Source organism: Eschrichtius robustus, chromosome 2 (genome assembly GCF_028021215.1).
Source record: "Eschrichtius robustus isolate mEscRob2 chromosome 2, mEscRob2.pri, whole genome shotgun sequence".
In the NCBI taxonomy this organism is placed as follows: Eukaryota; Metazoa; Chordata; class Mammalia; order Artiodactyla; family Eschrichtiidae; genus Eschrichtius; species Eschrichtius robustus.
Genome location: NC_090825.1, coordinates 34,553,796 through 34,581,472, shown reverse-complemented (window position 1 = coordinate 34,581,472; position 27,677 = coordinate 34,553,796). Strand labels below are relative to the sequence as shown.

Here is a 27,677-nt window from a genome sequence, read left to right as displayed (position 1 = left end):
GGACCAGGGCTCGAACCCGTGTCCTCTGCATTGGCAGGCAGATTCCCAACCACTGCGCCACCAGGGAAGCCCAGAATGGGGGTTTTGAGAGCCTCACATCCCTCGTAAACCCATCTATCATTTAGCATTTCTGACCACTTGATCCTGATCCTTATTTTTTTCTCTCAACTTTTCGAAATCTGCTTTCCTTCAAAGAGCAGGATACATTTCTGTGTATGGCCGGGATTCAGTTCCTGGTCTATTACAAATTCCAGTTTTACACTGTCACTTTCCCTCAGGGTTTCCATCATTTCTACTTTACCAAGCAGTTTATCCTTATTGGTTAGAAGTCCTGAATCATGGTTTCTCTCACTGTTTCATTCTGAAAACTAGAACTTGTCAGAAGGGAATATAGAATTTATCAGCAGAATATGATGAAAAGAAGATGTTCAGATAATTGGCATCTCCCATGATATCACCATCTTACATCACTATCTTGTTTCCGAGTTAGTTTTGTCATTTCTGTTAAAAATAAGCCATCTACATCTTTAGTTTGGTGAGCACTCTGATTATATGGCCATTAGTGTGATATTCTTTCTCCTTTTGAAGTCACCTTAAATATATTTTACCACATCTCATCATAGGTCAGTGGCTTCCCAGGCATGTGCATATTTTCTTGACATAGCTTGTTCTTTTGTCACCGGACATTGGAGAATGTCCATTAGCATAAGATCCAATCTACAAGGTTTCAATGACTATGCAATTGTATTTACAATTGTTTATAAGATTGCAAATTCATTAATAGCCACTAATCTTTTCAGTCTTTGTGCTTTTCTATAGAGACATCTAAGACCCTATGTATTTGACCCAGGCCTTTTTAGCTTTCATGCCATTTTCTCCTATATTTTTGTACTAGTCAAATTACCCCTTAGCATGAAGCTTAAGAAGACGTGCACCTTCTTGCTCCTTTGGATTTTTGGGGAGGGATGCCCTGCACGCTGACCCCCCCTTTTGCTCCACATTTCTTCTTTCTCTTCCCCATTTTTCTGGGTTAAATTAGTATCCAGAGCACGTCTGCATCTAGCTTGTAACTTTTTCGGTTATTGCTCATTGCTTCCCTCTTCCATTTTTCTAGTCTTCCAAGGCTTTTTTTGTTGTTGTTAATTTGGGATTACCTAGTGTTATAAGATTCTAGCCATTATTGCTGTTGTTGTCTGCTTTTAAAATTTCTGGACAAAAGAAGAATATTCATCCTAAGGCTTTTCGAAGATTAAAATGACTCAGGAAAAAAATCTGCAGTGTGATTCCTCCCCTTCCTCGCACCACAGGCCTCACTTTGTATTACACAGCGAGGTTTGCAGGTGTGCAGCTTTTTCCACTAACAACCTTCAGGGCTGGGCCCATTTTTGTGGCTATACCCGACAGCGGTTGTCAGTAAAATAAAATAAAAAATAAGAAGGTTATTGCCTTGCTGCTCCTCTGTTACCTTACCTGAGATATAATGTTCGCCAAGTAAAAACAAAAACACTTGTCACCTGAGGATGAATTCTTATCCTTCTCCGAACTTTAAAATACAGCTTTTCGGAATTATAAAGTAGGAAGGGTGCAGGGTAGAGAAAGCAACCTTTTAAAACAAAGTTCAAATCAATAATAATTAACATTTCCTAGCCTCTATTTTCCTGCTAATAACCAAAGACAAGTACTGATTAGAGAAGCCTCAAGTGTCTGGATTTCTGGATGTACCAGATGGTGCTGCATAAGGACTATGCATCGTGCCAGGGAGAAGCCTGGGTTGCTCTTAGCTACCACCTCTCCTCCATCTTGACCTTGTCCGAGGACACTTAAACATGCCCAATGCTCTGCACTGAGGCTTTTTCTTTGTTCTTTATTCTCTATCTTACCCACTTCTGATTTCAGGAGGTACGTTTCTGCCATGCTTAGTGGGTGCTCTTGTGAGCTTTTATTTTTACTTCTTCCTTAACGAACTTGTTCTATTCATCTTTTTCTTTTCAGATTTCCTTTGACTCTCATGTTACTGCCTGATCTCACCAGATCCCCCCTCTCCCCCCACACATTGGTTCTTTCTCACTGTTCTTTCTCAAGATCACACAAAACCAGCACAGAAGCCTTCAATTCCTTCAGTGGCTAGCATTTAGTTCTGCCTCTTCAGTTTTTTGTTTTTTTTTTTTTGTAAAATCTTTTCACAGATTGTCTGAAAACATATGTTTTCTTCTTTTGGTTTGTACTTCAAATATTTTCTTCCTCTGCATTTAACTCTGCTAACCAGCTCTGAGAAAGCTTTGGTTTTTGTATAGAAATTTTCAATACTGTTGAGTGTTGATATTGTGTTGACAAATGCTGCCCATGCATTTTGACAATATGAAAATCATTCATATTAGGATGACAAAGCCTGGAACTGATTATGTTTAACCAGATTCTTGCTTTTCATCAGAGTTGTTTTAGCAGGACACATTCTTCCACTCCATTTGTTGTGAAAGTCATGATGTAATTGCCCTTGGTAAAGAAACTTGGTCTTATTTGGTGTTTTTTGTCAAAACTTTCTTTGGTGGAACCAGAAGAAAATCGTGATTGGTTACCATCAACAGTTTTGGTTTAAGTGAAAAGGGTTACTTTCTTTTCTTCTCCGATATGTTTCTCGCTCCTGCTGAAGGGTAGATGCAGGGATACCTATTAGGAAGCTGATGCAATAATTCAAGCAAGAGACAGGAGGGCCTGAACTTTTGAAATAGCATTAGGTATGGAGAATAATTTACATTATCTTCAAAAATGTAAACAAAAAGTGTTTCCATAACTTATTTCATAATGTTGTAAGTGCTTTTAGAGTTTAGAAATCACAGTTTTTCTTAAGTCTCGATTTTCTTTTTAACATGTCCTTTTGGTACATGGCTAACTAAGCAATTTATCACATCCTCCACTTTTGTATTTCCTAGTTTTGGAAACTGTCTACTTAATGTCTATTGCAGCTTTAAAAAAAAAATTGTAGGTTTTTCACCTCTTGATTATAAAAGTAAAATTACACAAAAATAACTTGGTACTGTCACCCAGGGATAAAAATGATTAACATTTCAGTGTTAATTTCCTATGTGTTTTTCCTCTCAGTTTTTTGTAGAAAGAAATAATTGAGCCAAAGAGCATATCTGTAAATATTTATATAGAATCTTGCATTTTTATGAAGCATTATATTATGAGATGTCATTAAATATTATGAGAGCCATAATACTGATTATCATGTGGATGCACCATATATATTTTACCATTATTCTATTGTTGATCCTTTAGGTTGTTTCCAACTCGTCATTTTAACAAATGCCGTGGCCAATATTTTCATGAATAGTAATTCTTCACATATATCCTCAGGATAAATTATTAAAGTCAAGAACTTCTTTGAAGGCTTGAATCGAATAAGTGTAAAGATGTGAATGAACCCTAATGGCTGAAATTTCCAACTAGTTGAAGAGGTAGAAGTAGTGCTTAGCTGCTCTGCATTTCCTGTGTCCACCTCCTGTTTACCTGGTCACCACCTTGGTTGCATTGGGCTAGAAAAGGATCAATATGCAGGAGGCCTACTAACCTGATGAATATGTAAAAAAGTGAAGGCTATGCTCTTGGTATTTCAGAGCATAGAGAAGTTTGGAGGAGAAGATATGGAGTACAGTGATGGGGAGTCCCCTTGCCTTCTGACTCATTCTCATATGAGTATAGATGGACATCTCTACCCACTGTTTCAACTTGGATGCCCACATGTTTATTGACTCTTCCTTGGAGTTTCTGTTTTATTTTTGTTAAGATCCTTCTGTTTATCAGAGAAGATAGCTTTTATCCATTGCGTCGTATTCTTCTTCAGCTATTTAGAAGTAGTGCACAATAATGAAAATGACTCTTGTTAATCCCTGTTATTCTTTCATTGTGGAGGGAGTGTGGTGTGGGCATACATGGTAGAATAGCAGAAAGGAAAGGGGGTGCTTAACCTCAAAAACTTCTGGAGAGTTCAGTTACTAGTTTAAGGAGACAGTATAATACAACTCTCCTTGTACAAGTCAGTTCAGTTGCAGACAGTTCTTTGCTTTAGGTATGACGTCTATTAAGCTGAGCACTCTCAGTCTTCAAGACGATATTTTTCTTGGCACCAGGAAGATAATTTTGTTGTTAATTTAAAAAAATTTTCTTTTAATTAATTAATTAATTAATTAATTTATTTGGCTGCATTGGGTCTTAGTTGCAACACATGGGCTTCTCTCTAGTTGTGGCGTTCGGGTTCCAGAGAGCGTGGGCTCAGTAGTTGCGGCACGCGGGCTTACTTGCCCCACGGCATGTTGGGATCTTAGTTCCCCGACCAGAGATTGAACCTGCATCCCCTGCATTGGAAGGCAGATTCTTAACCACTGGACCACCAGGGAAGCCCCCAGAAATATAATTTTTTGATCTCAACGATGTTGACTGTAGTTTTTCTTGATCCTTGTTATTCTGAGGGTTTTTTTTTTTAATGTTGATGTAAAAATATGATTTCTTTTCTCTTCTTTAAAAATGAATTCTAAAATAGCAGACTAACTTGGGGCATTCAGTATTGCTATAAATTTCCCTTTGCTCTGTGAATAACTTTAGTTCTGATTTTTAGAATTTCCAGTTATTAGTTAATATTTCCTTTTTCAAATTTCCATATTGAAATTAATGATCAATCTTAAAGTAAAATTATTTCAGCAATTGCAGTTCTATCACGATCCTAGGAAGCTAATAACAGGAATAATTAAAAATGGTTACAAATAGCATTTGTATCTATATTTAAAAAGCGATTGACCAAGCAGATGTTGTTACAGATTTTTGTCTTTGATATGATAAATTTCCCATTAATTTTGAAAATCTGGGTTTAAGGGATGTGCTTTCAAATTTTGCATAGTTGAGTTGCAATTTGTGAAAGTTCAAGCAGCTGTACTGACAAACTATTTGACAAATTTGTAACTGAGGCTGTTTTAAGAAAAGTTTTAGAGCTTTATGTTCTGTATTTTATGTTCAGACACATGTATTTGAATTTCTTCTATTTTTGTGGATCTAGAAGTTTGTATGTTTGCGTGTGTGTGTGTATTTATTCTTTCTCTCTCTCTGATTTATATGTATATTTGTGTGTGCATGTGTGTGTGTATGTGTATATGTATACTTACATTGTATATCCAGCCTAAGTTGGAGGTAAAGATGCATATACTTCATCTTTTTTTAATAAAAAATATTCAATTTAAGCCCTCACTATGTAATTAAAATTTTTTTTCTTTTTGCCTAGGTTGAAGAAATTGTGGATATTGGATCATTTGCCCCAGAAGACATTCATATTCCTAAGATTTATGTACATCGCCTTATAAAGGGAGAAAAATATGAGAAAAGAATTGAGGTAATTGACTTAGCTTGTCTGTCAGTATTTATGGATTTGACTGTCAGAGATGTGTCCCTGGGGCTATTCTAGATGATAAGGAATTAGAGCTGAACAGGAAGTCTTGCTCTGAACCTTAATAGGAGCTTCTCATGTGTCTTATCTTGAGGGGATATGATTGTCTATGTAATTGTCCAGTTCAACAGTTCCTTGTGTTTACAGCATGTATATCACCAAATTACGTGCTTTTCTAGGCTTTTGTAACTGTCCTAATTTATGATGTATAGTTTTGGCTGGTTGTCCTACAGGGTAGAGGAGGATAATCAGGTCTTTGGTGGCTTTACCCCTGCTGGACTCTTAGTGTTTGAGTGTTCAGAACTGTCTATCTATCTTGAAGTCTTTGCATATTATAGAGTCCAGACAGAACATCATTTCCCATGAGTGTTGGGCTCTGGGCAGCTGGTGGGTATGAGATCGTGGCAAGGAGTGGGTACCGGGAGCATTGCAGGTACTCTAAGGCTACTGAGAGCATGAAGACCAGCTGGACCAGAATTGATATCAAGATTCAGAAGTGTCTAGGGATCAGCAACAGAATAGACATGCAGTAAGAGATACCGTGGATTCAGAGATACCCTCTACCCGCGGACATCAAACAGAAAGACATTCTGCAATCTAAAACTAACATCAGGGGCCAGGGATCAAAAACGGGACATTTGCAAACAGGAACCAGAGTCTGTATCAAGGAGATTTAGTAACTGAAATAGTTTTCTGGCTGGTTTCTGGATATTTCTATGATTCCTGTGATTCAGTTATAGCAAAACCAGTCTAGACTCTGCATGTGGAAATAGGCAATTGGCAGCAGCAATACCTGGTAAACACATTCTCACAGCCCTGCAAAAATAGAGTCCCAAGGTCTATTCCCTTTTCTTTATTCTGGCTCCATCCCAGAGCACCTGAGGAGAGTTCAGTTGCAGGAGTCTTAGAGTAACAGTAGTGGCACTCAGTGTGACAGTAACAGAGGAATTATTTGCTTCAAAGAGACAGAACAATTACATCTTCCTCTTCAAACATCTGACCTCTTTCACTTACTTTTTGTTTAATTAATTAATTTGTTTGTTTTATTTATTTTTTAAATTTACTTATTTGGCTGCACTGGGTCTTAGTTGCAGCATGTGGGATCTAGTTCCCTGACCAGGGATTGAACCCGGGCCCCCAGCATTGGGAGCGCAGAGTCTTAGCCACTGGACCACCAGGGAAGTCCTTTCACTTACATTTTAAAGAATTATTTCTGTCATCAAATTTTATCCATAGTATTCTTTTTTAAATTTAAAAATTCTCTACATTATATTGCAGATGTGCCTTATAGTAGTAATGGGGGAGAGTTTTGTATTTCAGTAGTGTTAAAATACAAAGTATACCTCAACCATGAATAATTTATTTCTGTTTATTTTAAAGCGTTTATCAATCCGGAAAGAGGAAGATGTAAAAACCACATCTGGTAAACCTGGAGATAATGTAAGGGAACGTATCATCAAGCGGGCAGCTCTTGAATTTGAGGATGGCATGTATGGTATCCTTTATTCCTTGCCCCGCAGGCTGGGCAAAGACGTAGCCCTCACTTTTTACATATTCATCAGGTTACTAGGCGACCTGCATAGTGATGCCTTTCTAGTCCATTGTAACTTCTAAAGCAATTGATCAATTTTTACAAATGTGGCATATAACCTAAAGATATCAAGATAAATGAAATTAGAATTATAATCCTTTTGCCTTCTTGAAACAAAATGGTGACTGAAAATTTCCTTAGCTGTTCTCTAATATATAAGGAATTTCAGTATAATTTGGCATTTGACTAAGGGTAATTGGGAGAAGAGATTACCCAAGATGAGGGTTTCAAATCTCAGAAGTACTACTTATAACCAGTGCTATTTACTTTCTCTGTGTTCTGACATTTACATACTCATTGAAACGTAAGATCCAACTTCTTAACAACCTCTTGTTTCCCCTGACAAAGATTCTGTGAATGTACCCTTTTGTGTCTGATGTTTTGTAAGGGTATTCAATGAATGATTCAAATTCTGCTGTAGATATTGAATACTTTGTCAAAAAAGAGGTAGGTGAAGATGATTTAGGGCAATTAGTGTTTGGATTTTGAATGTGTTTTAATAACAGTGAGTCTATTCGCCATTTTGCTGATTTTCAAGACATCAACTGTTGAACTATATAATACAAATAATACGTATAAATTCAAATAGTGTATGATAAGATAAATATTTGTTGAATGGTGAATCCAGTAAAGCCATACTTAAAGGCCTGGGACAGGAGGTAGTAGAAACATGACATGTGTCTCCATTCTCTGAGCTTCCCCTAGTCCATAAAAATCTTCTTTCAGACTGATATTGACAGGAGAACTCTTTTTTTTTTACTTTCTTTTTACCTCCACCACTTCATTTTTCTTTATCTTTCAGTTTATACATTGAGTTATGGTGCGAATTCACGTAGGGGAAGAGAGTATAATAGTGCTTCCTCTTCCACCTCCAGTATCAGCAAGATAGAGAGTCAACCAAGTGGGCTGAACAGGTGAAAGCTAGTCTCTGGGTTTTCTTCTTACCTCCAGTCAATTAGTTTACCATTGATATTTTAACACTGACTATGATAACGCTGATTTTTAGATATAATGGCTTCTAGGTATCCTTTATTCACTGTCATTGTATTGCCTATGAAAAATATTTGCAAGTCAGTTCATATAAATGGTCTTTCCATAGCACCTACTCTTTTCAACCCAAATTACATAGGCTTTTTTCTCCCTGGTATTTGACTCACTAAAAGATATTAAAGAACTGAGAAAATTATACCATATGATGAAAGAGGGGGGGTATAAAACTTGTAATTTGGGTTGCCCTTACCTGAAAATGCCTGCTTATAATTATAATGGAATTAATACCTCAGTGTGTTCCATGCATCACTGTGAGAAATGAAGTACAAATAAGTCTACACTAGATTGTGATTTGGTAAGAGGTGAACCAAGAAGCTATCATCATAGCTTCATAGACTTACTGTATTCACAAGAGGTGACTTGGCACATTGAGTTGTCCTGCTGGCCTTTGTAGTCTATAATATGGCAGCATATACAAACTTTATCTTTTCTGGACTTCATTCACAAAGCACTCACTGTTACTAGAATCTCATCAGAGTGCCATCATTCTTTGCACTAATTCTGTCAAAGTCTGTGGTTTGCAGTGGTAGTGGACAGCAGTTCCAGACAGCGTCAGTTTTTGTTTGTTTGCTTTTTGGCCACAGTGCACAGCTTACAGGATCTTACTTCCCCAACCAGGGATCAAACCCAGGCCCACAGCAGTGAAAGTGCCAAGTCCTAACCACTGGACCACCAGGGAATTCCCACAGACAGTGTTAGTATTTCTGATCTGGTCAGCCTGCTTGTGTTGAGATGCAAGGTCGAATCCACACCACTGCATACAAGTCAGAACTTTGATCACCTAAGGAAGAAGATTTAATACCCTCAGTTAGCTCTTCTTTTAGAAAAAATTTTATTGAAGTGTAGTTGATTTACAATGTTGTGTTTAACTTCTGCTGTACAGCAAAGTGACTCAGTTATGCATACATAGATTCTTTTTCATTATTGTTTATCACAGGATATTGAATATAGTTCCCTGTGCTATATGGTAGGACCTTGTTGTTTATCCATTCTATATATAATAGTTTGCATCTGCTAATCCCAACCAGTTAGCTCTTTGATGCTGTACAACAGCTATTTTTTTATATGGTCTCAAATGTGTTCACTGAAGCTTAAACATCCCTACCATCCTATTTATGTCTTAAGGAAGGTTCAGTTACCAATGGATGTTATCACAGTGATCCAAAGGAATCTATACAATTTAGGCAGACATTTTGGTGTTGTCATAAAACTTCTTTTAAAATTAAAAAATGGTAGCCCTTTTTAGAATATTTTAATCATCTTTATTTTCAGTTGCAGTTTTGAATAGTGAAAAACGCTTTTAAACAAAGGTCAGGCCATGTTATATCAGTCATCAGTCATAATAAATCATAATACAGTCCAAATTTGCTAACTATGTCTTACAATAAAAATGACCTCTTGGCTAGTTTTCTGAAGCCACTACTTTGATATCTTTATGGGGAAAGCTGTGATTAAGAGATTTTCTTTTTGAAAAAATTACAAAATAATACCTAGAGGGTGGTGGGAGAATCTATTCAGTGATTACATTCAGAGTAATTGCCTTTAAAGAAGGCCTATGTTCAGATTTATTCATGTAGAAGATTTATGACATAATCTCTCTATCTTTTATATGCTGGACCTTAACATCTTTTTTTCCAGCTAATTTGGGCATAGGAATACCGCTTCTGGCCAGCAACTTTATCAGCCCCAGTATGACTGTCCATCTGCAAAGTGAAAATGGAGTCCTGGGTTTGGTAAGATAGAAATTAAAGTTTTATTTATTCAATCTTGATGGAGAATGAGATATTTTATATAGTGAAATCTTCTTATAACTGAGAGTTGTTACCTTAAAGTTCCCAATCTTGTTTTTCTTTCTTTTTATCCTCATAATAAAATATTTAACATTTCCCATAAAATGGTGGTACTTGTGAGCACGTCGTGTTGTATTTTTTGGAGTAGATGGTAGTTTCCTGACTCTGAGCTTTCCGACTGCTCCTCCTTTGTCCCTGTATCAGCTTCCATCTCCCCTATTGCATCTGCTTCAGAGATCTCACACCATCCTGTTTAGGTAGTTATTTTTAACCTTTGTGTGATTGAACAAGATAATGAAGGTCATTAACAATTCTACATTAAATAAAAATCAGTAAGTCTCAGCATGAGAAACTGAAGAGTAACATTTCTACTTTAGGACAGGACATTTTTTGACAGTTGATTAATTCAAGAAGTTCTCCTCATGTAATACTCGTTTTGAGGCCAAGTTGTTCAAAAGGGTAGAATTTTCCCTTCCTCAAGATTAACCTTCCAGATGGGCTCAATATTCTCATAGAATTTGGCCACTCTTTATTCAATATTATAATAAAATTAAGAAATACTTCAGCTTCCTGGGTAATATTTTTTATTTACTTATTAATTATGGCAGAGATTACTTATAGTCTGACAATTTATAATATTCCTAATCTTTTATTGTTTTTCAGTAGCTCTTAACTGTTAATGCAGTACAAATTGTACATATGGAAAGTGTATATCCAGTATTTAAAATATAAATAATGGTCATGAGAGTGTAGTTGATACTGATTGAGGCAATAATTGTGATCACTTTCAGAAGCACAAAAATGATGTGAGTCTGGATAAAAGCAGATTCATATTGCAGTCAAAGACTGAAATTTTTAAGGTACCTTAGAGATTATCTAGAGTGACCAATTCCCTCATTTTGAAGACAAGGGAAATAAGTCAATATGAATTACCCATGGTCACTGTTTAAAGAAAAATTTACACAGGTCTAAAACATTAGTTGCTATTTCAATTTATTCAAAGAATAAATTTTTGGTCCCTTTTTTTGAAAGTATGTTAAAATTTCACAGCCAATATTTCCTCATTCTTGGCTCTAATTTAGACCTTTTCTTTTCCCTTTTTCCATTTCCTCCCTTTTCATTTAATGTATGTTATGTGATGAAACTACTCACTCCAAGTAATTAGAGATGGTTTATAAGAATACATAAAAAATTAAAAAACAAAAACTTAGTGAAAATTACCAGGCAAAAGGAAAATAAAGGTATCAAAACTTAGACGGACTGAGAGATAAGGTTAGAACTCCAAATCCGAGCCTTTAGGTGCTACATACCAAAAAGCTGAAACTGTGCCTCTCCAGACCCTTCTAGCCAAATAAGGCAGCCATTTAGTTTGTATTCATTATTATACTACCAGGAAGATTTCTGAATAACATCGGCTGCATAGTAGGTACTAAATAATTACTTTTTTATTGACCTGTATTTCCAACAGCTTAACATTTCTTTCAGGCTTTGGTAGTTTTTAGAAAATATTTTTCACTTACCCAAGCACAGTTTTTAGCATAGAAAAGACAAATCAATGTGGAAAACAGAGCCACGAAAACACTGGGATTATTTTGAAAAGGTTCACCTCAAGTCTTTTGATGATTTCCTAGGGTTTTAAGCAAAGTTACTTATATTTCAGTTTTAGTGTGTGATTCAGTGAGAAACTTCTTTTCCTAATTGAACATGTGCTTTATTTGACAGGGTCCTTACCCATTAGAAAATGAAGTTGATGCAGATCTAATCAATGCAGGTAAACTCACTCGTTACATGTTTTTTCCAGCCTTTTCCTTTGCTATTAATTTAGTTCTCTGCCAAGTAATAGCAGAGAGTTGGGCTTGATTCTTTGTCTTTTCCTGGAGAGTATGCCACTGTGTTTTTCATGGAGGAAGTGAGAGAGAAGCCTTCCTAGTGTGCTCTTGGTCTGGGTTGCCTGTCAGAGGTCTCCCCTGTTTAGGGAAGAGTAAGCTAAAGGAGAAATTGCAGGAGGGGCTACATATAATGGTAGGAGCTTTGGTGGGTCAATCAGTCAGCGTCCTGAGAGCACTCTCAGGTGGGGTAACTAGGAGAATTAAAGGAAGGGACAGTTTACAAGGGTGCAGACAAGATGAAGGGAAACCAGAAAGGATGCTGAAGCACCACAGGGGGTTCTTATCACTCCTAGGCCTTAAGGGGCAGCTGTGGGAGAGGGCCATCTAACAGGAAGCAGGGTCTTTGTAGAGGAACACGACCATCTTGCAGAAGCCTGGGTGAGGGTGAGAATGGAGGTCTTCCCTGCTGGGTCTCCTGCTTGTGCCTCCCATTGGCCAATCCCAGGTTGTAATAGGTCTGCTTTCTCATGATGAGAAGGTGGGGAGTGGATCCATAGGGGCCAAAACCAAGATCTGGTTCACTGAGGTTTTTGCTGTGGTTGATACTTACTGTCCTCTAATCGACATCAGAGTTCGGAGAGCATCCTTCAAAGGTTCAAGGGTGCTTAAGGATGTACTCTGTCACTCAGTGCAACCCAGTGATGTAAGTAATAAATACAGAGCTTCTTTGTACTGGGGACTCTAGGTCTTCTCCTTTATTCCTGCATTCATATGCTTTGCCTTTTACTATTAGCCTTTTATTTGACTGGGACATAGGGTCACATGTAGCAGCAGCCTAGAGGAGGAAAAACAGGTCAGACCTTTTGCCCAGGCGTGAGGCAGCACTGCCACCGTGTTAGGGCTAAAGATTATCCTTAGGATGGGGCTGTCCATAAGGAGATAATTTTTATATTCTAGCATGCTCTTCTTTACTATTCTTCTACTCCTATTCACTCTACCCCCGCAAAAGTATTATTGCTACTTCATGTTCAAAACCTGTGTGTAAATTTCAGAAGAGAAGAAGTAAGAGCTGAACGTAAAGGCCAGCTGCCAAGTAGAACTGATGTTTGATGCTTAGGATTTTTGAAAGTAAAACAGCTTCTGGTTGAATAGTTGAATTAGTTAACACGACTCAACTCTGAAAGGCCCACTGTGGTAAAGCAATGACATTTAACCAAGGCTGTAATTTAATTGTACTGTACCCTTTAGCAGTAGCTCGTTGATCTGTGAAAATATTTGCTGCTTGGTTTAATTAATTAATGTTAGTGAGTTATTTGCAAAATGAATAACTCCATTTTCCAAATAATCAGGCTTGAGCTCATAAAACCCACTTTCTTTGGAAAAGTAGTTAATCTTTTCAATGACATATTGGACAGTAGGCGTTTCTGATTCCATTGAGCTTAGCTCGATCCTGATGAAGCCACCAGTTTTAGATGTCAACTTCTGAGATACCACGTATTATCTTCAACTACTTTGTAAAACAAGAATTCATTGCTTTTGGGAAGCCAGGCTGCAGAATAGTTTAATAATATCCTATCTCTTTCATCAAAGTCCTCTTTGGAATTTATGATGCTTTTGACTTTGGAACTAAGTTAGGGAGGAAATACTTTGAACTTGAGAACCCAGAATATAAATCGGTGGTTCCTCAATTCCCCAAGTTTGGAAATTACCAGGAAGGTCAGCCCATTGTTTGTGTTAATTTGAAACGATTTCTATAGAAATCCCTTGGAAGGCATATAAAGAGTTATGTTTCTGGGCATAGTCAGTGTATTAAAATTTTAAAATAATAATACAGCTATTTCTAAGGATCCCTTTTTCTAAATGATAATTTCATATGGTTATATAACAATGAATGCCCACTTGTATAGCACTACATAACTTACAGCATACTTTTTTCAAATATATTAAATCATTTGAACCTCAAGTGAAAACTTGTTGTACAGATTGGGAAACTCAAGCCCAGAAAAGTGAAGTGATGTTCTCAAGATCATGTTGCTAGGGACTGGACTAACACATGGTCTCCTGCTCCTGGCCCCTGGCCTTTTTCTCTGCACGTTGAGCTATGTCCACTGATAACCTGAGTTTTACAGAGGTGCATAAGGCAGTGCTTAGAACATTTCCAAGGTCCCAGGAAGGTTTGCAGTATCCCAATGGAATTGTGAAATTCCTAATAAATCTCATGTTCGCTTTCATATTAATGTGCGTTTTGCATTCTTTCCTATTTCTTAATATTATTTTCTTATTTTAATATCAAAATAATGTTTTAACTGACTTCCTTTTGATTAAAACTACTTAGAAAGAATCACCGTGTTAATCTCATGGTTTTTGAATATCCCTGGTTCCTGCCATGTACCTCTAGAGCAGTGGTTTCCAGTGGGAAAGAGGGGTGATTTCTCTCCCCTGGGGACATTTGACAATGTCTGGAGACACTTTTGATTGCCAGTATTACTGGCATTTAGTGGGTAGAGACCAGGGATGCTGTTAAATATCCTGCAATAACCAGAACAGTTATCCAGCTCCCAGCATCAATAGTGCCTGCTCTAGAGGTCTGTGTGCCACATCGGAAGAATCACAGGCCTGAACATTAAAGTTCAAATAGTATGGCATTCAAGATCTATCTAATGGTTGTGACTGACCTTTTCAAATTTATCTTTCTCTACGCCCTACAAGGCCTTCTGAGTCCACCCGTACTGAACTGCTGGATCTTTTCTGACCGTGACTCGTGCTTTCCTTCCTCCATGACTTTGCTCTTTCTGTGCCTTTCATTTTTTGTTTTGTTCTGTCCCTTCCTTTTTAATCCCCATCTCTTTATTGGTAATGTCCTATTGAAATGCATTATACCTATCCTTGAAATCCCAGTTCATTTGTCCTCTCCAGATCCTTCTATGGCTCAGAAGTGCTCCTCCTTCGAACCCACAACACATCTAGTGTCTCATAAGCATACCACATTTTGCCGTGTAATTATTTGTGTATATTCATCTCTCTTGCTGGGCATTATGTTCCTTTTTCTTGGGGCAGTGGTTCTCAAAGTGTGGTCCCCAGAGCCACAGCATTAGTATCCCCATCACTGGGGACTTGTTAGCGATGGAAATTCTCAGACTCTAGGGAATTGAGCTCAGCAGTCTGCATTTTTATAAGCCCTCCATGTGATTCTGATGGGTGTTAAAGTTTGAGAACCATTCGTTTAGCGCATCTGCATTTTGTGTGTAACATTGTTCAAGGCACAGAGTAGACATTTACTTGATATTGAGTGAATGACATGTTACATAATGAGCCAAAGGACTCAAAACTATGAAATTGAATAACTCTATTGCCTGAATATCATTAGAGGATATAGACATACACAGAGCAAATTTGGAGGAGACAGAAATCAATTAGGAAAAATCAAATAAGAAAGACCCTTTTCTTTAAGATATTGATTGTATTATTGATTATAATTGCTTCTTGACTAAATTTGGACGTTGCATTTGAAAAGCATGGATTCAACTTTAGGATACCTTTTTTTGTTTAGATTTTGGATGTTAAAAATGATGAAAATTAACTTTGCTTCCAAAAAATATATTTATAAGATGCCAGAATGTGTTAGCAGGGGCCTGACAATAACTTTGTTTCATAAGAATTATTTTCTGGGCTCTTTAATTAAGCCATCCTTTATAAATCACATGGGGAGAGCTGAAGCTCTCTGCATTGATCTCAAAGTTTCCTATAAAGTGGTAAATAATGCCTTCTATGTACTACCAGCTGGTTGAGATGGCCTTTTGGAAGTCATTGTGATTTATCACATAGAGAACAAAGAAATGAGATTTTTCTGTTTCTCTGCATTTTCAGCCTGCAAGTTCTTCCTTGCCTCTCCACCTCACAGGATTGGCGAGGAACTGTATTTGCTGGACGTGAAAGTTGTGTTAGGAATAAGGTTTAGTTGTATTACACTTGTCCTGAAACCTGGAGTTCACGGGCTGGTGTATAACCCCACCATAAAAGTGAATTGCTTGCCCCTGTAGCATTTATCCCTAAAGGGGTGATGGCACTGCCTTTTCCACAAGTAGGTTTGCAGTGAGGAATAATAACAATGACAATAATAAAAGTTAATGTTTACAGAGTCCTTTCTCTATGCCAGGTACTAGAGTTAAAGACTTCACATGCACTATTTCATTTAATTCCCCAAATAGTATGTGCTGTCTAAAAACCAGCCCCTACTAACTGCACCAGAAAGTATTTTCCAAAGCTTTTCAGCTTTGTGGTCCTTTAAAAGATGTGAAAATGTTTCCTTTGTTTAGAATCAAACTTTTTTGGCCAATAAATAATTCAGCATGATATAAATAGTCTTATCCTTGCTTTACAGGTGAGCTCAAATGGAGCGGGGTATTGGTGGAGAAGTTAGCTCTCAGGGAAGACTTGAGAAGTTGAGGTTATAGCTGTTGTTGCACAGCTGGGCATGATCAGATCGGTCTGGTCCTGTTGTGTCCAAGAGCTTCTCTCTGTTCTAATCTTGGAATCACTTTTCTTCCCCTTCTCTTTGTCTGCCCTATCACACTGGGGCCATGGCATGAGGTGTTATCAGACAGTTGACTTACCTTTGGCTAAGTGGCATGTGAGCACTTTTCTACTGAGACCAGAAGCTTCTCCTAGGCACCTAAAGCTCCTACACAGACAGGTCACAAGAAAAAAGCAGCTCAAGTTTGAGTCAGGTGGTATTATAGGTTGTGTGGGGACTGGATGACCTTGAAGAACTTTTCCAGTTCTGGACTTTTATTATGAGATGTAAGTTTTGTGAGAGGTCCTTCCAAGAGGACCTTCTTTGGTTTTAACAGAAACATAGGGGCAAGGGAAGAAAAATGAAGCAGAGAGAGAGAGAGATTGAAGAACAGATTCAGTCTCAGTGATGTTAAGGAGTTAGGTGGGACCTCTCTTTCTAGGTTATTTACTGAATTTTAAGAAATATCTGAGGAGCATCTCCTGTGTCACTCCCTTCAAGTTGTATTTCTTCATGTCTATTCCACAATATCTTTGCCCCAGTGACTTACAGTAGCATGGGTTTTGACAGATGCATCCCAGGAACTCCCTTCCTCGTCACTCCTATTAGCATTTAACAGAGGCTTGTGAAGGGACTGAGTCTGGTGGGAGGCGGGGATGGTTATGTAATAATAGGCAGTAGAGGGGTGCATTGTCTGTAGAGAATTTCAAAACAATAATAAAATTAAAAGTTGGGCTGCTTTTTATTATCACCGTGCAAGGGCAAATCTGAACAATGTTAGTGACAAAATGCTCTTCTTCATAGGTGAACAGTTCCCACTGTGTCTCCCATACCCCTGTTGCTGCCGCATTTTGCTTAAGGGACCCTTAGTTCTGTAGGAAACAGAGAAGGTATAGACCTCTGTCTCCACCATGATTTCCACTCTTCGAAATCTAATAGCCTTTTCTTTCCTCTTTTTCTCCCGTGTGTGTGTGTTTGTGTGTGTGTGTCTGTGTAGGCAAGGAAACAGTTACTGTTCTTCCAGGAGCCTCTTATTTCTCCAGCGATGAATCATTTGCGATGATTAGAGGGTATGTAATAACGGAGCCCCTCATGTTTCACACGACGTGTAATGAGCTGAGTCATCCCCTGAGTCTGTTAGCAAGACTCTGAAACATAGCCACCTCTCCCAGCCAGAAAATGATCATGGGCTTGTTTGGTTGCACCAAGATGTGAAATTATTCACATTGAATGTAGTTGGAACTTCCAGCCCGCTATTATCAAAGGAACCCTCAAAATGGAATATATATCTGTGCCAACTAAACTGAAGTAAGCATTTGTAAGGCTCTTTCTGAGGATCCTAACATTTTCTACAAACTGTGTTTTCATTTTCTAGCTAGTGTTTGCTTTCAAATCGAGCCATATTCTCCCTCACTGAAGGAAACAAATTCACTGTGTACACCTGTTTTTGAAGACAGTATAGGATATCATTTTTTAAAAAGAACTCTTAATGGTTATTTCTCTACATTAGCTTGAGCCAATCTATTTGGAAATCAGGTGTTGAATGGAGGAGAGCAAATGTACTTTGGTGGGGGGGAGGTTAGAATTATTTATTTTCATTGCTGGCAATTTCAAGCAAAAGGGACATAAAGCTTGTGAAGTTTGCTTTATATTTCTTCTTTATCTTTCTCAGGGGACATGTCAATCTCACAATGCTAGGAGCCATGCAGGTTTCCAAATATGGTGACCTGGCTAACTGGATGATACCAGTAAGTAGACATGTTTTTTTCTGAATTATGCCTGGGTCAGGATAGTTATTCTTGAAGTATTAAGAAAAATCTTGTCAAATTGCTTTGAGTGCAAATATAATTGTTACAAAAATAAATATTTTGATGTGTATTTCTTATTTCAATCAAATTCTAATAAAGGAAATACTGAAAATATTAAGCTTTGCCAGTTTACTGTGTAGTTGGGACTAAAAATAGGTAAGATCGGGGTCAAAGCATAATTTTCCATGGAGGAATAGAAAACTGAGGAAGGTAAAAAAGAATGGGTTAATTATGCTCTGATAAAAGTAAGAAATACAAATATTTATTATAACTAAGTTTTTATAACTAGAAAGAACAATTAAGTTCATTAATTTTATGTTAATTCTATTATTTTCTTATTCACAGTGATTAAAATCCTCTCTTGATTAGTCATGTGACCCCATGAGTAGTCAATCACATTTTCTTCTATTATGGAATACAAAACCTGTGATGTTTAAACATGCTTGTGAAATGCAAACAGTTTTCATTTACTAATGACTTAGATCAAGGAAGAAACCTCTTGGAATTAGCTTTGGAAAAAGGACTGTAATCAGTTGATTTATGAGTGTGGTTCTTTACATTCCTGATTGGTGCTTCCTCATGTGTGTATGGAAACAACAATGAATGTGTGTCTATGATTATCAGCTCATTTTGGCTGGTAGCTCAGGTTACTCTTTTAATGTGTGTGTTTAAGGATTTCTGCGTGTTTCTCTGAAGCATCAGCCACAAGGAATTTAAGTAACTGAGGCTGATGTTCTGTGATGAGAGTTTCTTGTTTTTTGAAATTTCTTAGATTTTTCTCTACTCATTTTTTGAGGAAGGCAGATTAATATAGTTGATAACAGTGTTAGAGATTGTGTTAGTTTAGCTTTTTTGATCTATGATCTCCCAAAACATTATTTTAAAATTTCAATTGTTATTATAACCCTGGTTCTCAAACGTGGTTGCATATTGGAAGCACCTGGGAATTTTAAAAAATGGTGATACCTCGGTGCCCCCCCTTAGAGATCCCAATTTAATTAATCTGAGATACAGCCTGGGAATCGGGCATTTTAAAATCAATCCTAGGTGATTACAATATGTAACCAAGTTTGAGAACCAAGTTTGAGTGTATTAAAGAATGATCATCAGGGACTTCTCTGGTGGCGCAGTGGTTAAGAATCTGCCTGCCATTGCAGGGGACACGGGTTCGAGCCCTGCTCTGGGAAGATCCCACATGCCACGGAGCAACTAAGCCCGTGTGTCACAATTACTGAGCCCACGCTCTAGAGCCTGTGAGCCACAACTACTGAGCCCACGTGTCACAACTACTGAAGCTCCCCCTGCCTAGAGCCCACGCTCCGCAACAAGAGAAGCCACCGCAATGAGAAGCCCACGCACGCAATGCAGAGTAGCCCCCGCTCGCAGCAACTAGAGAAAGCCCGTGCACAGCAACAGAGACCCAGTGCAGCCAAAAATAAATAAATAAATTAAAAAAAAAAAGATCATCAATCATATTTAAAATATAAGGGGAAAATATCATTGACGCATTAATAGTCAGACCTCTTAGCAGATTATGGATTATATTGTTATTTTAGTTTAAAAATGTTCATCATCCTAAATCAGCCATAGCTGTAAGAGTTGGCAGCTTTTGGAGGCTTCAAAGAAATCAGAGAGGGTCTCCTGAGCATTGTATAGTAAGTCAGATTGATACTTTATAGGAATGTTTGTGTAGAAAGAATGTATTTCTTTTTTCAAATTTTAGAAAAAGGCTATAGGAGGTAGTAGAAGGAGCATAGAAAAGCAAACCCTGGGTTTTAGCCCTGACTCTACCAATAATCAAAGTGTAACCTTGAACATGTCACTTAAGCCCTTTGGGTTAAAGCATCCTCATCTATAAAATGAAGATTTGAGAATAGATAATTTCAGGGGTCCCGTCTGGCTTTCACAGGTTAGCAGTTAAGAGCAAAGACCCTGTAATGAGACAGACCTGGGTTGAAATCCAATTTTTGTCACTTACTAGCAGTGTAACTTGAGGCAGTTGCCTATTTTTCCTCATCTGTAAAATGGGAATGATATAATAGTATCTACTTTATAGGACTATATAAAGGAATAAATGATATAATGCATACAGAATATGTATCACAGAGCTTGACCCACAGTATATGCTAGATAAACAGGTTGTTATTATTTGATAAGTTACGAAGGAGAAGTTGGAGATGCCTGGCAGAGAAGGGAATAGGATTGGTTACCATGAACAGAAACAACAGAGTTTTAAATAGAGTCTATTTCTCTGAGCTATTAGTGAGTTTTGAAATCAAATTTCACAGTGGTTCTAGGTGTGGAGCAGAAACATGTCCAACACATTTTTGCTTTTGGGGAACTTGGGCATCTTTAACAAGTTAGTATATGATTTGTTTTTATTATGGTTTAGCACACAGTGAGGCTGGAAGCTGTCATAGTGAGAGTATGCATTAGGTAGTTGTCATTTGTAGGAAAGATTTTCCAACATGTATCACAATTTTACATATCCTATGGAGATTCCTGTGAATGATTAAAACATCACTGTTAATTACTTTATAAATTTCTTAATACAATTTGGAGCTCATGAGTTTCCAAAGGACTGGATCTAGTGGGGCAGCGATAGGGAACTCTGGAGTTCTGAAGGGACATGGAGAAGAATTAAACATAAAAAGTGTTCTTGTGTCTGGTTCCACTCTTTTGGTCATGGAAGTTGGTAGTGTCATTTCTGAATGAGCATTTTTGTTCTTTTAGTAACTGATAATCACTTCTTGGATTCTTTATATGTGACGCACAGTATATATTTTGATTCCTTTGGATGCAGGATAGCTTAAGAGTCAAGACTATGAGCTCTAGTTTGGAAGAGATCTGATTTGAATTTCAGCTCTACCGCTTACAAATTACACCATCTGGAGTACCTGTTTTTGTTAGGATTAAATGAGAAGAAAATGAAAAGTGAAGACTCAAAACACTCCATAAATAGTGGCTATTATTTTTATCTTCTTCAATGCACTATTGCTTAACTTTAAAGAGGGAGTATTTGCCTTAAGATACACTGGCATAAGCAAGACTGTATTTTACAGTAACTAGTACAGCCTGTGTATCCAAAGTTCATATTCAAGTACCAGATCTGAAGACACATTTCTTGTTCTTATTCGTTGTGGATAAGATACAGCCTAGCCTCCTTATATAGTTTCAGTGAGTGATCCATGTCTATTTGCCCCAAAGATTTATGTTGATTTATAAAATTTAGATATATTTTTATTGCAGGGTCTGGCAGTCAAGGAGCTGAAAAGTTCAGTTTTATTGTATCATTTTTCATTTACTTTTATCTTTTTACTGAGTTTAATAATCTTTCAATGGTTGTAAAGCCTTGAGTTTCTCTGCATCATGGCATCCCCATGAATTATTACCATGTCAGATTATAATAAACATTAAGCTTTTAAGGCAGACAAATGGTATGGATGCTATTTGTCTTATCTTTTAATAGCTTCTTAGTATGCAGCATGGGTCCCATTTTCACAGATTTTTGAAAATTCTGCCCCGAGCATCCAAAGAGAGAAAATGTGGCAAAACAGTAGTAGGCTCCTTTGAGTTCCGTGATTATTGTGATGATGGTAAAACCCCAGGCAAGCTACGGAAATGTGGTAAGATGTGCAATCTGTTGACTCTCCATTCAGAGCTGCTCTGGCTTTCCTAATGCTTATTTTTGGGAAACAGCTGCCATAAATGATTGACTTGTGAAGGGAAGTTGATGTGTATGATCAGCTATAGGAGCTGTTTTTTAAAAACATGCAACAGCCGCCTGCTGGACAATGTTGCTGTATATGAGCAACGTAACAGCCAAGGGCCTCCTCCTTTTACGTGGGGAGAATTGAAATGAGAGATTCTTGGGGCAAAGAAAAATAGAATGTTTAGGTGTTTGTTCTTCCCTAATATTTTTCATTTCTTTGTGCATTTAGAAGATTAAATCCAAATCAATGTCATATTCATGTATGCTTACACGTATGAGTACGTAAAGTTAATTTGGTCTTCCATCTATGATGTCTGTTTTAAATAAGCTAACTCTCTCTCTAGTCTTCCTACTTGTACAGCTGGGGCTGGGGGTTGTGTTCAAGATTTAATCTAGTGATTTAGATCTGTCAGTTGTAGTCCAAATATTAAATCTGTAGATACAGATATAGAAATATAAAGATTATGGTATAGAAAAAGATATAAACATACAGATACAGATATGGTTTTAACATATTGGTGTCTTGTCCATTTGGTCCCAACACTCCGGTAACTACAAACCGTGGGTAAGGAAAAAGGATAGGTGGACAATATGTATGTGATGGTATGATGCTTTTACAGTTACTCAGTAGTGTTCTTTCTCTATCAATGTAATGTAGTGGAAAGTGTACAGAACTTGGAATTAGATATACCTGTGCTTAAATAGTGGTTCTGTTACTTACTGATGGTGTGGCAAATTATTTCACCTTAGTATACTACTTAACTCATATGCTTGATCTGGGGATTAAGTTTGCTCATTCAACAAATATTTATTAGGCATGTATTAAGGGCCATGCTATAAATTTCTCTCTAGGCACTGTATTAGTGACATTCTACAAATTTTTATTTTGTTTGTTTCATTGTCATTTTCTTCAGAATATTTTCTTATCTCCCTTGTGATTTTTTTCCATGACCTACTGATTATTTAAAAGTATGTTATTTAATTTCCAAATATTTGGTGATTTTCCACAAAACTTTGTGCTAATTTCTAGTTTAATTCTCTTGAAGTCAGAAGACATACTTTATATGGATTCCATCCTTTTAAGTTTGAGATGTATTTACAGCCTAGAATATAGTCTATCTTTGTGACTGTTCCATCTGCACTTGAAAAGAATGTGTATTCTGCTCTTGTTGCCTAGAGTGTTCTATAACTGTCAATTAGGTCAAGTAGGTAGATGGTGTTGTTCAAGTCTTCTGTGTCTTTCTATCAGTTATTGAGAGAGGAGCATTGAAATCTTCAGCTATAATCATGCATTTGTATATTTCTCCTTTCAGTTGTATCACTTTTTGCTTCATATATTTTAGAGCTCCATTACTAGTTGCAGTAGTACAACTAGTTGTAGTAGTAGTACTTAAGATAGTTATGTTCTTTTAACAATTTGACCTCTTTTTAAAATTATATCTCTCTAGAGCGAGTGGGCTTAATTGCCCCACAGCATGTGGGATCTTAGTTCCCCGACCAGGGATCAAACCCATGTCCCCTGCGTTGGAAGACAGATTCTTAACCACTGGACCACCAGGGAAGTCCTGACTTATTTTCTTATATAATATATTTTAATGGTTCTTCCAGGTTTTACAATACACATCTTTTATTTATCACAGTCTACTTCAAGTTATGTTATATCACTTTACATATAATAAAAGAACCATACAACTGTAAACTTATATTCTGTGCTCTTATCCTATTTGCTATTAATATTTAGTCATGTATTATTCTGCATGTATTACAAACCTGCGATACTTTATTATTTTTGCTCTAAACAGTCAACTCTCTTTTAAAGAGATTGAAAAGTGAGAAAAATATTGCATATTTTAAAAATATAATTTATATATATAAATTGTATATTTTATCTATTTTCCCAATATATTTGCCCTTTCCTTCACTTATCCTTTACATCAGTTCAGATTGCCATCTGATGTTATTTTCGTTCCGCTTGAAGGACATCCTTTGATGTTTCTTGTGGTGCAAGTCTTATAGATGTCACTTAGATTGATTCTTTCAATATTTGCCTTTAAGCTTTTTGAGGTCAGTTGTGAGCAGCCTTTAGTTTCAGTCTAATTAGCCCCACTACTAATGCAATTTCTTTCTGATGATTCTACCTGATGCCCCATGGTATTTCCCTCTGGTTAGGAGGAACGTAAGTAATTCCCAGACCTGTGTGAGTTCTGGACATTTTTTGCCTAATACTTCCTAGTGGTTCGTCACCAGGCCTTGGATAATTTTTTCTTGTAATATACACACATCAGTACTCTGCCAACAACTTGAGTTAACCTTTTGCAAATCTTCTGAGCTCTCTCTCTGTATAGCAGCCACCTCTCTGCTATTTTGAGATCTCAAGTCAAATTCTAGTTGGGCTCTCTGAGCACAAATGAGACAGCTGGATTTCTCCTGGATTCCCTTCCCTGCACCACAGCCTGTAAACTCTCTAGACATTAGCCTGGGGGCAATTGTAGGCCCACCTCATTGGCTTCCCTCTTCTCAGAGATCGGAGTCCTGTACTGCCTGTTATCTAATGTCTGAAAGATGCTTTTTCCTTTGTTTTGTCTGATTTTCTAATTGTTTGATACTAATAATAATATTTTTGAACTTAGGTTCCTATTTCTTGGATGATTTTTCTAGTAAAAATCCCTAGTAGGAGAATATCTTGGTCAATTTTTTAAGGTTTTTGATACATACTGAATTGCTGTCAAAAAAATTATCCCATTTACACTCACACTGTTTCTACTCTATCACCAACACTGGTATCTGCTTTTTTTCTATTCTGTTATTCTAGTCTGTTATTTTTCATTTCTTTAAAAACTGCCATCTGGGACTATTTAAAGAGCAGGCAGTGCCTTATTCTTCTGGAGGGGCACTGAATCCTCTTCTCTTTTGTTCTGAAGGTCTTCCTTTTGGCTTTTTAGCATTATCTCTTATTAAATATTGTTTCCAGTACTGCTCTCTTTGGTCTTTTTTTTTTGGCTACGCTGGGTCTTCGTTGCCGCGTGTGGGCTCTTCCTTGTGGGCTTCTCTCTAGCTGTGGCGCGTGGGCCTAGTTGCCCCGTGGCATGTGGGATCTTAGTTCCCTGACCAGGGATTGAACCCGCATTGTCTGCATTGGAAGGCAGATTCTTAACCACTGGACCAGCAGGAAGTCCCTATCTTTGGTCATTTTAAAAAGCAGCATTTATGGTGACTATTCTCTGTTAGGGAATGTGTCTTAAGAGACCAGGTGTAACAAGCAAGCATGTGTGAGAGAGAGTGTGTGTGTGTGTGTGTGTGTGTGTTTTGTTTCCGATATATTGAACAAGTTCTACATGTGGGATGAAATCAGAACACAACATTTTTTATCTCCTGTGGTGCCTTTAACTTCATTCAGTTAGGGAAACTTTCCCTCTGCATGAGCTCATTGCAGATAATAAACTGTCAGTGGGTCACTTTAATTCACAAACTCAGTCTTGAGTCTAGAATTAAAGGATCCAGTCCAAACTAGTGAACATTGCTTCAATATGCATTCAAAAGCAAGGCATCTCCTTTCACTACTGTTTCCCAGCTATAGGCAGGACAGACTGCCTACATTTGGGGAAGGTTGCTTGGTGTTCTTTTGCTTTTTCCCTCCACTCACTCCTCCACCAACTCAGTTTGGCACCACAGGGTCAAAATTCAGGAGAATGGGAAGTGAGGAAGTAGGGCAGGAAAGTTCTTACATGGCTGGTGACTGGTAATGTTACGAGCTGCCTCCATGCTCTCTGGTCCTTTCAGATGTTTAAGGGACATAGATTCTCACTGATAGGACCCTCTCTTCCTTCCACAGCATCTTGAGAAAAGATTAAAGCGTCTTCATGCTGGCCGTCTCCCACATGGCCCACATCTGGGAAGCATCCACACATTTCTTGTCTCGTCTGCAGTAGTAGTGTAGGTATTTCCGCAGAATGATTACTTCTGCTTTCTCAGGTAGAAGTCAGACACGCCATTCCTAGTTGCATCCTGGCTCTTCTCCAGAGGGTAGAATGCTCTCCTATTGTCATCCAGGCTCTGTGAGATGTCGATTTAGGGGTAGGCATACACTTAACCCCTCTTTTTGGTTGCTGGGCGGAGAGGGTAGGATCACAGCCCACTTTTCTTTTATACAGAATCCTCTGCTATGGCCCATACTCTGCTCCTTGATCTTGTCAGTGGACCCCAAAATCTTAGAACTTTTTTTTGACCATTTTCTCTGAAAATTCTGTTTCTGAACATGTCTCACATGCTGGTATTTCATGGTGGTCACATTCGAACATCAGTCAAAAGCAGGACCAAAAAAGTCCCAACCTAACATTCAGTTATTGCCGCTTTGGCTTGTGGGTCTGCTGTTTCCTTGCTGCCGTTATTACTTCTCCCTTGTAAGCTCATATTCAGCTAAGCCTCCAAATATGCTGGGGTATCTTCTATCTGTGGTTCCTGTACATCAGGGCGATCCCCCCAGCTTATTCTGTTCCCAGTTGCCCTGGACGGAATAGAGGACCATGGAAGAACCTAGCCAAGCTCTACTCATTCTTCCAGTGAATAAAAACTGCACTGAGCCAATGGAGAGATCTTTACCTCCTGTGCCAGTTAGAGATACATTTAATGCTTGCAGAATTTCTGAGAGCAAAGAATGATTTATTTTTGTACTGCAATTTAACAAATGAGCATACATTTTTAAAAAAGACAACCTAGTATTAGTGAAATTTATGAATTTAGAGTGTTATTAGGAATATAAGCTGTTTATTATTGTTCTTTACTTGGAAACTATATTTGGCTATCCAAAAACACTTTAATCTATGACTGTCTGGAAAACATTATGTTGAAAACTACTACTTAGTTTTATTATTCACATCCAATATTTTTCAGACTAAAAGTATTTATTGACTAACATATTGGCATATTAATTTTATAAGGAAAATTCCTCTTACTTAGAGGGTCTTGTTGATGATTAAAAGCTGTGATTAAGGTTTAAAAGCCACAGCTAAATTATAAATCTAATATTTTTACGAGAAGGGAACTAACAGCTCTTAATTAAGCACATGCCATTAGCCAGGTACTATTTGGATATTTATTGTCACTTAATCCTTATAACTCTGTGAGTTAAATATAACAATCCCTGTTATTATAGATGAAGAGATTCAAGCCAGGAGAGTTAACTATTCAAGTTTACCTATGTAGCAAGTTATGAAATGGGGATTTAATCACAGTATCCTGCTTTTATGTACTTTGCATTGTGCCGCAAGGTTTTTTTGGGATGTATTTAACTAATGCCTTTTGTGATGGAGGCAAAACTACCTGCAAAATAAATAAATATCTTTACAACATTTCTATAACTTGATAAAGTATTGTTTCACTGTGTGGGGTAGAGGCTATTGCAATTGGAAGGATACATGCTGTACGTGTAATACTAGTACAAACTTCAGGCTTTGGAAGGCGCTGGGTTGACCATTTGCATTTTCTTTCGCATCTTACCTTTTTAAGCCCTCACTCGAATTCTAAAGTCTCCACTGCCTAATCACATGTATTTAACATTAATCTCATGTATGAAGTACTTTATCCACTATCTACCCATTTTGTTTTTTATAATCTACCAGTTGAAGAGTTCTTTGAAAGAGTTCATGTCCTCTACTAGGATTTTTATAATTTTAGCTTTTAATATTTCTTAAATGGGAAACATTGAGACATAACTATAGGAATATAGTAATCAATGAAAAGGGGAATCCTAAATAGAGGTTAAAAGAAAAGATTAAAATTAAGATCAGGAAGGAACAATAGCAAATTCATTAGCAAGTCAGCTCACTCAGCCTAGGTCCCTACCAAAGGGATGTGAGAATATGAAATAGATTTTTCTTTTTGGAATATCTCAATTTTCAGTGATCTTAAAGAGATTTTGTCTTTGGATTGTTATCTGGGTCTGTTTTTTGCT

At 37.4% G+C, this 27,677-nt stretch overlaps 1 protein-coding gene across 1 annotated transcript in view; it reads left to right on the top strand.

Moving 5' to 3' along the window:
- Positions 1 to 27,677, top strand: part of OXCT1 (3-oxoacid CoA-transferase 1) — a 137,575-nt gene that overhangs the window by 59,383 nt on the left and 50,515 nt on the right. The window contains exons 8-13 of the mRNA XM_068535287.1: positions 5,273 to 5,380; positions 6,815 to 6,929; positions 9,714 to 9,808; positions 11,588 to 11,636; positions 17,205 to 17,277; positions 17,880 to 17,955. Coding sequence (XP_068391388.1) covers positions 5,273 to 5,380; positions 6,815 to 6,929; positions 9,714 to 9,808; positions 11,588 to 11,636; positions 17,205 to 17,277; positions 17,880 to 17,955 — 516 coding nt within the window. The remainder of the gene's footprint in view (positions 1 to 5,272; positions 5,381 to 6,814; positions 6,930 to 9,713; positions 9,809 to 11,587; positions 11,637 to 17,204; positions 17,278 to 17,879; positions 17,956 to 27,677) is intronic.